This window comes from Maylandia zebra, linkage group LG6 (genome assembly GCF_041146795.1).
Source record: "Maylandia zebra isolate NMK-2024a linkage group LG6, Mzebra_GT3a, whole genome shotgun sequence".
Classification (NCBI taxonomy): domain Eukaryota; kingdom Metazoa; phylum Chordata; class Actinopteri; order Cichliformes; family Cichlidae; genus Maylandia; species Maylandia zebra.
In genome coordinates, this window is record NC_135172.1 from 39,925,454 (window position 1) to 39,940,001 (window position 14,548).

The following is a 14,548-nucleotide window of genomic DNA, read 5'->3' on the forward strand; positions in this document are numbered from 1 at the left end:
CAGCAAATCTGTCTCATGACCAGGACTCCCACTTGATGTGTCCCACATTTTAAAAGGCTCCGTTTTTCCCACTTTCCCCACTGGATGACAGACAAGACGAGCTTAATTCAAAGGCTGTGAAGAAATCAGGGTGACCGGGTGAAGCTGGCGGAAGGCAGTTCCTTGAGTTTTTTGCTTTTATTTTTGTAAAATTGATATATTTTACTCATAAAACATTGTTGGAGGTTTCATTCTGTTTTGGATGCCAGCGATGTGGCGGTACAGAGAACAGTGCAGTCGTCTCACAGCAAGAAAGTTCTGGAATTAAAACTTTCTGAAGAGTTTCTTCCTAAAAGACAAGCATGTTAGATGAAAAGGGTTAGGGTTAGATGCTATTGAAACAGCATTGAGTGGTGCATTTTTGGTGGGGTTCAAGATGGGTCTCTGAGGGTACACTATTTTGGTGATAGACTGTGATAGTGCTGTACCACTAATGTAACTTTCCCACCATGAATATATACCTACTGAAACCCAAAGATGATTATCAGACAGATCAGCAGCTAAAGTCAAAAGTAATGCAACATAAAATTAAACACATAAGTGTAAGAAGGTTGTTTTTTTTTTATGGAGAAGAAACTTCCAGACTACAGCTCAATGATGGCAAGACAGGAATTACAGATTCAGACATGAACAGCTGTAGGCGCCACAGATCAGCAGTCAATCCTGTTATACTCTGAAGTCTGCCTGCAGGAAGCATGCCTCGTTGGTACATTGTAGTACAGTCTCTCTACGGACAACCCTGTACCGTCATAAAAAATTAACAGGCACACGGACATTCGCTCCCAAGTGGACCCTAACAGACTCATAGACCCAGAAACTGCAACACACCTTTAAGATTTCCCACATTATTGCACACAGAAAGAGCCACCCTGCTCCCTGTCAGACTTTTACTCCTGAAACCAACTAAATTCAGACTGTTTTTATTTTCTTCACAGGGGAACTCCCTGCTCTTCCTGCCCAATGTACTGAAGGTGTACCTCGAGAACGGGCAGACCAAGGCCTTCAAATTTGAGCCCAGTACCACAGTCAAGGTACTCTGTAGCGATACTGGAGTGTGGCATTATAATGACACACACCTAGCAGCTCTAGCAGAGTTTCAGAGTTGAAGCTGAGGCTCGTGAAGCAGGAAAAAAATCTCAGATTTCCTCCTGAGACAAAAACTAAATCAAAGTTTTAAACTAGACCCTGTAGGAGTGCGTTTCTTCCTGAATGTCAATCAGTCTGACAGCAAGCTCCACATTAAACTGTAACCATATAACGTTGAATTGAATTTACCAGATACAGCTGAGTGATTTACTCACTTCCTCAGCAGTTATTAGTATTAGGCATGCATTTGTTTCCTGGATTTGACAGCTACTCTGAAACTTTCTGTTACCACTCTGACACCTTAACACCTTAACTCAGCTCACCTCAGCAAATGTGTTCCCTGATGTTATAAAATATTATCTCTGAAGGTGTAATTTTCTTTGCACATCAGGACATTGTGATGACACTGAAGGAAAAGCTTTCTCTGAGCCGCATTGAGCATTTCTCGCTAGTGCTGGAGCAGCAGCACAGCATCAGCAAATTGCTGTTGCTACATGATGAGGAGAGGATACAGCAGGTATGCACACACACACACAAATTACATTTAAACAAAAAAAAAGTATAAAATGCATTCCAAATAATATAAGCATCCGTGTTTCTGCAGGTGGTCCAGAAGAAAGAGGCCCATGACTACAGGTGTTTATTTCGTGTTTGTTTCATGCCCAAAAACCTTCAGATGCTGCTGCAGCAGGATCCCGCTGCCTTTGAGTACCTCTACCTGCAGGTAGACTGATGAATGTGCACACTGCTGGGCTTGTCAGATCACTACTCTCTTTTATTATCTGTTATAATTATTGTTTTTCTATTTAAGGATATTAATAGTTACTTTATTTATATGAAATGGCTGCTATTAATATCAATTCTGATTAATTGAGTCACTGCAAACTGACCTAAAGCATCAATAGAAAAACAGGATTCTCAACTCTGAATCAAATCAATAGGCAAAGTGTTGTAACACTTCCAAAAGTACACTTATTGCTGCAGTTGGCTCATTTCACCGTGATGCAAATCATCAGACTGAAAGGTCAGCTTGTTTGTAAGTGTGCAGTTTTTCATTAAATCCCACCTGCACCGTGATTCTCTTAAAAGAAGGAAGTTTGTGTTTGTTTTAATACCAAAGCTGACCCTGCCATTTTGGACGTTTTTCTCCAATTAGCTACAAACTGCTGCAAACAAGACAAATCAGTTGCTACACAATGATTAATTCTGATGTATGTTGTCTGTTTGTGCTAGGGGGTGAACGATGTACTGCAGGAGCGTTTTGCAGTAGAGATGAGGTGTAACACCGCCTTGCGACTTGCTGCACTACACATTATGGAGAGGCTAGCGAGCTGTGGACAGTCACCCAAAACCAACCTGAAGATGATCACGTGAGATATAGACACACCTTTATATGTGGACTGTACAGAAAAGATGGCGTAGCTAATGTGGAAGTGCTGTAAACCTGCTTTCTTTGTTTGGTCAGCAATGGCCGACAGTAGTCGCAAGAAGACATGCAGTTGTCTGTGTTAAAACCCTCAGCTGCCTGTGTCTGCGACTGTAGTAACATACTAATGTATTGTCAGAGGGCATGAAGCTGAATTTGTGAAGGTCCACCACTAATAGTTACATGTTACACTACAGCTCATGAGAAATGTTGTGTGCTGTCTATGGTGCTGAAGTTATAAGTTATAAGTTTAGTTTGAGTGTAATAAAACTTTATTAACAAAAAATTTGTTTTTTTATCTTCAAATGTTCAATAAAAACATGAATCGCTAATTCATAACGAAGAAAGCTTGGTAACTACCCTTCAAGGACCTGCAGTTCAAAAAAGCACCCTTTCAATAGCCAAACCCATCTGTTCTCTGATTGGATTGTTAAATTTGTGATTGACATGACATTGACCAATCAGATGAAAGGAAGAAAAATAGGGTCAAAATTTGTACTTGTAACTTGAAACTTGAGTGCAGTTTCACACGTATTTTTTGGCACACACAAATCTTTTTTATGCACAAACAAATTCTTTTTACACATACAACTCCTGATTTACAAGTGCAAAACTGATTTACAAGTACAAAATATTTATGACCGCAATTTGAGCCCATAGGGACCTCCAGGACAAGCTACTTTCAAAGCTACATGACCGTGACAGCTCATTATATCACAGCGGATTGCGATATAATGAGCGGTATGTATTATTGTAGAGTCTACCTTACAATATAAAGAGCCGACTGTTTTTGTGATTTGGCGCTTTATAAATAAAATTGAATTGAATTGAGTGGTAGACCTATACTGCCCTATATTGTACCATAATTATTATTTTTTTAATAATTGCGTGGAATGAGTCTTCAGTTGAATGTTTTTAACAGGCAAAAAATACTTCAATAAGTAAATGTTAAATTTTTGTCTTTTTTCTTTTTTTGCTGATCCGAAAATTGATCCGATCCGTGACTTAAAACCCTGATCCGATCCGAACCGTGAGATTTTTGATCCGTTGCACCACTAATATCAAATGCAAAAAATATGGCATGGACATCAGGCACAGGAAGTCTTAATAGCCCATTTTTCAATTTGATGTTTGGAATTTGTTTGTTCTGACCAGCACATTTACATTAATATGCTTTAAAATACGTTTTCCTTAATAAAGTTTTATTGCGCTCAAATTTAACTGTTCTAATTTCAGGACCATGGACAGGGCACACAGCTTTCTCATGAGCTGTGCTCTAACACGTTTTTTATTTCGAGCCTACACAAATTCAGCTGCGTGCACGTTGACAGTACGTGAGATGTAGATCACAGATACACACAAGACTTAAAAAACCTTCTTTTTTCTAAACAAATCACAATTAACAACCTGAGCCAGCCCTATTAGTGCATCGCCTGCAGCTAAAATCATCTCTTAGTTTGGGACCTTGTGGAGCCTCTGAGCCTCTTTTTGTTTGCAATGGTGATGAATAGTTTGACAGGCAGGAGTGTCTTTGGACTGTGATGTTTGCAGACAACATTGTGATCTGTGGTGAGATTAGTTTAAACAGCTGGCCACTACCATTTAAAGCAGAAGACAGTGCACAAGAGAGTTGAAGAGGAAAGTGCAGGCAGGTTGGAGTGGGTGGAGACGAGTGTCTCAGATAGCAGCAATAGTGAAAGGTGAAGTTTACAGGATGGTAGTGACACCTGTCATGATTTATGATTTTAAGGTGTTAAGGGTTTCATTGGGAGAGTATTAGAAATAAGTACATCAGAGGGACAGCTCATGTTGAGCGATCGGGAGACACATAGATGCAAGGCTGAGATGATTTGGACATGTGCAGAGGAGAGATAGTGGGATATACAGTATATGTTGAAGAGAAAGAAGATGTAGTGAAGGAGAGCATGCAGACGGTTGGTGTGAGGGAAGAAGATGCAATCGAGATGGAGGCAGATCATCTGCTGTGGCGACTCATAAAGCGAGCGGTCCAAAAATGAAGACGACCACAAATCTCTTTTTGCTTAAATGAGTGCCTTTCCCTGTTTAACATGCAGGTTTAACAGGCTAGTTGCTTTGTGTGTGAAAAAGTTTTAATATCCTTTTAAACAAAAACAAACCCTTTCAATCTGCATTTGTGTGTTTCCCTCAGAAAGACTTGGGGCATAGAGAACTTTGTGTCATCCACCTTGCTGAGGAACATGCGAGAAAAGGATCTGAGAAAGGCCATCGGCTACCACATAAAGAAGAGCCAATCCCTGTACGATCCCAAGCAAAAGGGCCTGTCAGTCGATCAGACACGGATCAACTATCTGGAGGAGCTGAGTGAACTCAAATCATTTGGAGGGAAATCTTTTGGTGCCACCATGATGGTAGGATTTGATCTGTATACTTTTGTTCTTGAGATTTGGTTGTATATTATAATTTGAATCATCTTCTTTCTCTGCACTTTCTCCACCTCCTCTGTGTTGTTCAGCTCCAGGACAGGGAGTCGATGGTGACCCTATTAGTGGGAGCACGGCACGGGGTGAGTCAGATCGTCAACCACAAGCTGAGCATCCTGTCCACACTCACAGAATTCACCAGCATAACACGCATCGAGCTGCTGCCTGAATCGGAAAAGGTCAGCCTGGTCAAAATATACCTGCAGGACATCAAGGTGAGACCTAAAAGGATACACACCCAAACCTAATATGCAAGAGGAACAGAATACCTCATCTGCAACACTGTAAACACTTTCCTGATGACATTTCCTGTTAGTTTTGTGAGCTATGATCAATGTTAGTCAAAATGTCACCGGATGAGGAAGCCACCTCCCACAGTTTGTCACTCACCCAGCTTGACGTTTAGGATAGCCCTTCATTAAATAATGTCTTTCTCACATTAGCTAGATATTTTATATCAATGTCTATCCACAGTCTATCCATTTTTGTCAGCTCTGGAGGTTTCTGCTTAAGCTGGAAACTAATTAGTATTATTTTTCATCTCTTTATTGGTGCATTTTGTATTTAGCACATGTTGTTTTGATCTGCATGTTTCCCCTTTTCATTAGGTGAACACGAGTAATTGTGCAGATCCTTATCAGTTTTGCAGTTTGGAAACAGAGTTTTGTTCTGTTTGGATGATTGTTAATCAGCTTTAAAAGCTCTCTTAATAAGCTGCTGACTTCCAGACCTCCTTAACTGCTTAAGCACAATATTAATTAGCATTCATCTTAACACGACCCACCTTTACTGCAGTGTTTTAATGAATTAAGATGAACAATTTCTGTTTTTCATAACCTCTTTATATTATTCTCTGCACCCCCTTGCATACAATATACAAACCTCAGCAGAAACAGTGGTTGAACTTTATGCTAAGTGCCTTTACACTGCTGAATTGTCTTTCCCCACAACCTCTCTTTTTCCATTCTCTTTCATAAAGCCCATTACTTTACTACTGGAGTCAGCTGCGGCTAAGGATATGTCCTGCTTAATAGCAGGGTACTGCCGAGTGTTTGTTGACCCTGACCTCAACGTCTTTCCCTGGATAGATGACTCCAAGAAGCACAGAATCTCTGCTGAGGAAGGTACAAAGACAACAATGCGTTCATCACACCTGTAACAATCAATAAATGTTATCTCGTTTTAATTTGGATTCATGTTCACAGGTTATGTTTCACGGTGTGGCAGTGACTCCGATGAATCCTCAGACTTAGACATGGAACCGCTGGTCAACCTGGTGTCTGACAAGAAGCCCCGCCTTCGAATCAGATCTTCATCAGATCCAGATGGACGGAACAGAAAAGACAGTCGGAGAAACAAAGATGAGAGTGAAAAGGGAGAGAAACCTGGCGAGGATAAAAGGCTAAAAGATGAAAAGGGTTCTGACACTAAAAGAGAAAAGTTTCAGCTCGATAAGAATGACGAGAATGAAAGCTCAGAGCACAGGAAGGAGGTGAAGAGAGTGCAGGATTGTGGACAAATAGAGATCCACGTAACGGACAATGATTCGGGGAGACACGCTAGACAGGAAGGGGAGATGGGATGTGACGAGGATGTGCGAGCAGCAGAGGAGGAACCGTCTGTATCAGATTCATGTCATACGGACTCTCATGTCCTCACCAGCGCCTCCAGTGACACTCTCGATGGCCTGGAGGAAGATGACTTGATGTCATGCTCCTCTTCCTCTATCCACCCCAGTGCTGCTTCACAAAGTCACACCAGTGTCCACTCTTCGTTTCACCTTCACCCTTATTCTCATGGGCATGTACAGCCTCACCTGCTTGCCCCACCACCTGCGCACTCCCATCCCCTGATTCACCTCACAACTCCTGACAGAGGAGGAGGAGGGGCCTGCAGGAGATCAGGCGATGGAGCCGATCCCCAGCTCACCTCACCCGTCTCCACTTCTTCTCAGAGCCTTGCTGATGCCCAAAGATCTTCAGGTAACCTCTGCACTGATGACAGCTCCCTGTGTTTCGCGGAGCTCTCCCGCCTCGTGGACTTCCTGCCGAGCCCTCCAGAGGCCAGCGAGGAAGACGACGACGAAGAAGAGTTGAGGAGGAGGAGGAATGCGTTAAAAGAAACAGATGGGGGAAGAGAGGGAGGAAGTGTAAGCAAGGAAGGTGGTTTTAAAGAATATTCGTCATCGCCTTCCCCGTCTTCAAACACAGACTTTGTGTTTAACTTTGACCAGAGCGACGCACGCTGCTACTACAACATCTGCTCCAACATCACCCCCGACAGTGCACGCAGCCTTTCTCATAAACAGAGAGAAGAGAGGGAGGAGGGAGAGGAGACTCAAGATGAAGACCTGGAGCCAATACCCATCCTGCACCCGCCCCCTGGCTTTGGAGACAGCAGCTCTGATGAGGAGTTCTTTGACGCCAGGGATCGTTTCACCTCACCTGAAGACCCGACATCAGGGGCTGTGCCAAGAGGTGATTTACTTTTCACTGTGAGGCTGATCTCAAGAATTTTCAAGTCTTGTATACTGATCAGCAATAAAGGTTGTAAATTCTGCTTTGTTGCCATCTAGTGGCTGAAGTGGTTACTCCCTAAAAGAGTTAGAATATTTACTGGATTACTGAAAATGTTACATAATTGCCAGAACATGTTACATAATTGCCACACCTAACAATAATGGTAGATGTGGTCTACTGATCCTGATGACACTCTTATGCAAGAAAAAAACTGCCATTTCCTTTACTGCATCAGTCCAGGTGGGATAGAAGTATAGTCTAACTGCATCTGAGGGCTTTTATGATATGCCTCAAATAAATATTTCCAAAGTCCACTACAGTACTTCATACCGTCATTCTACTACATTTAAGGGGTTATGTTCTTACCGATTACTTTCCAAAGGCAAAGAATTACAGGGGATTATTATTGGAAAAAAAGTACCAAAGTGAATATAATCTTCTATAACTGCATGTTTTCTCCACACCCCATTAATATTCGGAAGACACCATCTTATTTATCTTATAATCTTTTGGTGGATGATCCAGCTTTGACTAGCTATAAAAGTTAGATTTCACTCTATTGACTCATCTATTAATCTAATACATAATTTGGACCTATATAAACATGTCAATGGAAGAACTATTTTAAATATAATTCATGAATAATGCTTATGTACTTTTCCTTTACATTGTTTAATGTTTTTGTTCTACATTTGACATGTAATGTTATGTTTTACCTCTACTCCCATGAAGGAAAAAGCTTAAACTGCTCCAATTTATGGGATTTTTTGTTTTAATTTGATTTGATATAAAAAGCAAGCTTATTTCAGAGAGGATGAGCTGATGGGCTACTCAAGGCCCCCTCTACTCTAGTAGAGTACAATAAAAATATGACACTGGAAATGAGCTGAATATATCCCCTTTAAGTAGAGTGTCCATCTACCACCACATTAGCTACTAACAGCAAACATTGGAGCAAAACTAATACAAAAAATTGCAGACAAATAGTTTAATGGCAACTGCTGTGCAAAACGAAAAACTAACCTTAAAGGAAAAAGTGATGCAAAACCTGTAATTTTCATTGAATGTACATTTATGGCCTATTTTGTGTGTCTGTGCACTGCACACAGAAGAATATAAATTTTGTTGTGATATTTGTTCTGCTTTAAACACAAAAGCTGAAATTTTTGTGCTATCTTGCAGACATTTGCACAGAGATGAAGCTGGACTTCCTCAGCACACTGAGCCTCAGTGATATCAGAGTCTCTGTGCCGGACACAGACAAAGTTAGAGAAGCAGAAGATGATAGAAAATGGAGAGAGGAAGAAGGAGGAGGCAGAGAAACTTTGTTCCAGCTCAGGAAAAGATCGAAGAAGCGGCGTTCCTTCATGGAAACCGATTACACGTCCAGGGTGTCGTATCCAGAGCCAGATCCAGAGTCAAAGCAGGCCCTGGCTTCCAAGCGATGTCATAAAAAACATTTGGGAGAAGTCAGCGATGCCCAGATCCTCAGTTCAGATCCTGAACCTTCAGAGCAAACCAAGAATCCTAGCCCCACTGTCTCCTCACTTACTCACTCTGAAGGGGAACCTGCTCAGCTTGAGTCAAAGCCCATTCTGTTAACACTCTGCTCGCGTGCACCAGGTTTTGGTTCTCTTGATCAGCCTAGAGACCCAAAGCCTGCTCCCAAAACCAGGAAACAGGAAATGGAGATGGAACCTGACGCAATGGAGTCCAAATCGGTCACCGATCTGGTGAAATCAGTGTCTCCAACCATCACTGTTGTCCGCTGCCGTGTGGATCCAGACGGAAAGGAGAGTGCCGATCGGAGGGGTGACGGAAAGGAGGAAGGGGAGGGACAGGAGCAGGATAGGGAAGGGAAAGAGGAAGGGAAGCCGGAGTCAGCAGCTTTGACAGGGAATGGACCGTTCACTAGTCATATGTTTTTGCAAGAAATCACTAAACAGAAGATTAAAGAGGAGGAAGAGAAGAAAGAGGGAGTGGGAGCATACTCGTCTAGCTTAAAGAGACCACTTGTGGGTGTGCAGGCGCCACCAGAAATCCACATACTGTCTACATGTTTACCAGACGGGAATAAAAAGGGCAGTAACGGCCTTTTGGTGTCCAGTTTGATTGAACCAGAGATGAGAGATGCAGAGGAATACATGCTTAAAGGCCCCTCATATTCACCACCACCACCCCCACCTTCATCCCCTCTACCCTCAGTACCAGTCCTTCACAAATCCCAGAGTGGCTGTCTAGTGAAGGAGGAAGAGGGCAGCGAGTACATGGAAATCCAAAACAAAATTACAGCTTCAGATTATATGGAACACAATCCCAAGACAAGCAATGACAAAGAACAGGCACACGTAAAAGTCACAAGCGTTAACGACGATGATGCCATCGGGGCTCTGACCATAAGCGATGAAGTTACAGACAGCACCACTTCTGACAATGTTTTTGATGATGATGATGATGAAGTGAGTAATTCACTGAGTGACAGGAGAGATGACAGGACTAAAGCTACAAAGTGTAGAGCTAAATCAGCAGGTCAAAGCGAGTCACAAATCAAGTCTCGCACAAGAATTCATTCTGATTATACTCGTGCTATAAACTCAATTACAGCAAAGCTCGGAGCTGCAACAAGCGCCACGTCTCCTACTTTTAATTCAGGTGTTGGATTGAAAAGCGAGATCACATTTCTCAGTGCTTTAAATCAAACCGTGGATAAACCCAGAAGTGAAACCCAAAGTGCTGAAGATAAAGAAAGTTTAGTTAGTTCTAAGTTAGAAAAAACTAGCATGGCTACAATCACCGATCTCGCTAAACAACCTACTTCTCCGACTCATTTCCTCTTCCAAACCTGTTCCCCTGCCATCATGGGCCGATTATCTGCATCAACGCTTAGGGGGAAGATTCAACAGCTGCCTCTTTATTTATCACGATCTCAAGAGTCTCTCAGTCAACCCGGGATTGGGAACGTGGCCCAGAGTCCTGCTGAGGACAACACCAAGGAAGAAGCAGAGGTCACCATTAAAGTAACAGACGTTAATGATGTCAAACAAAATGCTGACTTAGAAGTTAGCAACACTGCGGAGTCTGTAGAGTCAGATGATTCGGATACAACGGTCACAGGATCAGAGGTGGACGGGGAGTTTTTTGTAGAGCTAACATCAGCAAAGAGTTTTAATTCAGGGACAGAGGTGAAGGAGGAGGTCAGCTCTGACCTGCCTGTTCAGACTGAGCCTAAGCCCCAACATCGAAATTTGTTGTACTCTGGATCTGATAAGGACACACCAGGACCAATAACAGAGCCCCCAGCCTCCATAGTGAGCCAACTCCAAAGAGATGCCGCAGGTTTAAAGATGGACACTCCTGGTCCCATAAAAGACTCTCCAGAACCAAACTCCAAAGTCACAAGTCCAGATGCAGACGTACCAGGTTATAAAATAACCAATCGATCACCTTCCATCCCTCCTGCAATCGTGGTGACCACAGAGAATCTAAATGGGCCCAGGCTTCCTTTTCAGCCACAGAAAATAAGAAGGACAAGTAGCGACAGGCCTTTAATGGATCTTTGTAGACCTTCAGAGAAAGTTTCAGGCTCACCAAAAACACCTCCTTCAGGCTGCAGAGTATTCACTATCTGTGAGGATCCAACAGAGACAAAGGCCCAGGCCGAGGTGGTGTCTGCTCCACCTCTGAAGTCAGAGTTTGGATGTGGTTCTGTGCTATCTTCTGGATGCGAGTCGATCGTAGAGGGGGTGCAGGTGCCACTGGATGCTTGTGGTTGCCCAGCTGTTTACACAAACTGCTTCGGCAGCGAGGACAGCTTCGATGATGAGCTGACGGTCTACGAGTTCTCCTGCCGCACACAGAGCAGCGGAGTAACGCAGACTTCTGGGGCAGGTCTTCCTCTAATGAGCTCTTCCCCTGTTCCCTCCTTTCTTTCCCCTACGTCCTCCCATTCCCCCTCTTTTCCTCGTTCCATTCTTTTCTCCTCTTCTACCTCTGAGCTCAGCCCTCTCCTCTCGCCTCTCTCCGACACCTCTGACCCTTTCACTTCTCAAACGCACAAGGACACCATGAGTCGGCTGGGTCAGCAGCGCTACCCAGAACCTCCCACGGGTTTCCAAGTACTCCGCTTAGATGTAGACCAGCTTCTTTCCATTCTAGAAAGTAGCAATGCTGACCGATCTGTAGGAGGACACAGAGCTCGTCACCCAAGAGAAACGTGCCCTGCTCACTTTACAGAGAACAAAAGGGTGCTCCAGATGGAAGCACGGCGGCTGATGTCAGGCTGCCAAAAGGTGGTGGGGATCGGACAGAGCCCAGAGGAGATGCTTCACTCTCTGGCCAACAGTTTCCGGACCCTGGTGGAGCTGGCAGGCGTGTGCCTCTGGTTTTCTGGGTGCGACAGGTGCGACCGGAGGAACGCAGAGGCCGTCGCAGGTCTGGCAGATGTGGCCCGCTCATTCAGGGACTTCTGCCTGGCAGCGGAGCGTGCCAGCAGCAAACGCAGCTGCCAGGACCTGAGCACCAAGCTGCTAGCCAAACAGTGCACAGCACTCACCGCCTCAGTCTTCTGCCTCACTCAGCTGTTCCGCACCCTAACTGCACTCTGAGGCGACCACAGCCCTTCGAGAAATTACCTTCAGCCTTGCGACCTGTGGCGTTCAACTCCACATCCGTGAGGTCACCAGTGAGCTCACAGCTGCTGTATGTGTGGATAAGTGTGACCTGGGACTCTTGGCTTGCGGTGCTGTTCCTAGGAAGCTCAAAAAACTGGGGCCGGTTAACAGTTTTTTTTTCTGGTTATCAAGGCAGAGATTGCCGAGGCGCATGTGGTGACTGACTAGCTGTGCACGTACTGTACCAAACAAACCAGATGGATAGCCAAGAGCCAGACTGTAGAGTGCTGCAAGCTTGCATTCCAATATCAAAGCTGATGTACTTGAATGTATTCTATGTTATTATCTGTTTGTTTATTTATTGATTGGTTTATTTAATGAGATACTGCAGTTTGGAAGAAAGGAATGTCAAGGAATAAATATGGAAATGTTTACAGTCATAGACAGAGGAGCAGTGGTGTGTCAAAGTAGTGGGCCTTTTTCACACATGCACAAGCACACATGTAATCGATTCAGAGTAACTCTGACTCATCCATTCATACACTGGCCTTTTATTCAACAGACTGACCATTTTAACTCTTCTGATCATCTGACTGCAGTTTACGGATTCTTATATACTGTATCTTAATAGGACGTCAGTGAAGACTTTTTCTGAATGTTAATGTTTACAAAACCAAAAACTAGTGTGGGACATGATTTGATGATTTCAAGCCTGAAGCCATTTGCTGTTTTATAAAGCTAGTAGTGGAATGCTCATGTATGCGCGTTGCAGGATTTTATGAAACGGCACATTGAGTTTTTTGTCCTTTTACACCAACATTTGATAGGATCTGTGGAAACGTCAAAGATTCTCAACATTTTCTTTCATTTATTTTCTCTTTGACTGAAACCTTCCAGTGCATGGTGACGTTACCATTACAGCTCCTTGCATTTATTTCCATATATTAATTTATTTTTGTATATTCCACAACAGTCCGCAGGCTACAGAAGATACTTATCAATAGGTATTTATGGTGTGTGACAGTTCTTGAGTTTCTGATTGCTTTCAAGATTATAAAAACCATCACACCTCTGCTTGAGTTCTGAGGATGAAGAAAAACGACTGTCCCTTATACTAAGTGCATTATTATGAATTTCCCAGTATGACTACAAGTACTACTTGACCAGTGACATAACTTGGCCACAGAATGCAGTATTGTTAGCTTTTTCAGCCTTTGACACATTATGTAGGCCGGTCAGACCCAGTGATTGGTTCACAGCCTCTTCTTAGTTTTCTTTAAAATTTGACACGAAAATTATGTAAAACGCTGATTTGTGGATAAGCTGCTGTATGGCAGCATTTTCACTGGGAATGTTTAACAGTTAAAAGGCTCGACACACAAGACCTGCATGTTCACTGCAGAAATAACCATCAAAACTCGTTTCACCACTTCAGTTCAGGGGATACAGTAAACTGCAAACGGTGTTTCTTTTTATGATAGCAGCCAAAACGCTTTTATTCACATTACTGTTTTGTTTCATTAGGTTCCAATAAGATATTTTCCTGTATTATTTTTTCCAGTTTGCAGAGAAGAATGGGTTTAGTTTTACCATTATCTCCGTGTGGACGTTTCCCTAAAAGTAATGATGGAAAACCTTTTTGTTTTTTAAGTCCTCTGTGCTCACGAAGCATGCTGTTATAATCCATAAAATGCATTGTTATCTCTTCAGGGATTTTATCTGTGAATGACGGATAGATGAAGTCTGTGCTTGCTTTGTAATGCTCAATTCCCACCATTAAAAACTATGTTATGATCTTTTCATGATTCCTTTTATTGTTCATCCAATATCATCTTTGCTGAGTCAGACAGACAATGCAACAGGGGTGCAAACTCTGAGAAGGCGAGGGTGTCCAGATCAGCTTTCTCTCTCGTCCTCCTCAATGCAATATTAGAAGGATACATTTATGATACTAACTATTAGTAATAAGCACTGGCAGCTCTTGTGGTAAGAAAACCAACTTTTGAAGATGAAAAAAGTGGACTCCCCCCTCCTGTGGGTCACAGTGGTTTGGTCCACTCTCTATATCCTTAATCAAAAAGGTGACGTTAGAACAAGGGACAGTATTTACATTCACCACTCAACAGATTAAAACGGTTATAACTATTCTGCATTTTTTTTCTTGGCTGCATTACTTCAAAGTTGAATCTTGTATATTATAGTGTGACCATATTGTTAAGATGCAGCTGCTTAATTCATGTTTCTATATCAGGAAAGAGGAACAGCTGAACATAACACAAACAAAGATAATAAAGAAGAGGGAAAAACAGAAAGTTGAACTAAACTGGGAAAATAATAAAATTAGGGAAAAATCAATCGTCATAGTTCAGTGTGCACATATGAAAGAGACTGGAGATGCTGTGGCAT

At 42.8% G+C, this 14,548-nt stretch overlaps 1 protein-coding gene across 1 annotated transcript in view; it reads left to right on the forward strand.

The window, feature by feature from the left end:
- The window catches only part of frmpd1a (FERM and PDZ domain containing 1a), a 52,142-nt gene extending 38,201 nt beyond the window's left edge, over positions 1-13,941 (forward strand). Inside the window, exons 8-16 of the mRNA XM_004538824.4 lie at positions 975-1,070; positions 1,517-1,642; positions 1,730-1,849; positions 2,359-2,495; positions 4,722-4,941; positions 5,046-5,228; positions 5,993-6,137; positions 6,219-7,490; positions 8,715-13,941. Of these exons, the coding sequence (XP_004538881.2) occupies positions 975-1,070; positions 1,517-1,642; positions 1,730-1,849; positions 2,359-2,495; positions 4,722-4,941; positions 5,046-5,228; positions 5,993-6,137; positions 6,219-7,490; positions 8,715-12,136 (5,721 nt within the window). The 3' untranslated portion in view covers positions 12,137-13,941. The remainder of the gene's footprint in view (positions 1-974; positions 1,071-1,516; positions 1,643-1,729; positions 1,850-2,358; positions 2,496-4,721; positions 4,942-5,045; positions 5,229-5,992; positions 6,138-6,218; positions 7,491-8,714) is intronic.
- Positions 13,942-14,548: the final 607 nt, after the last annotated feature.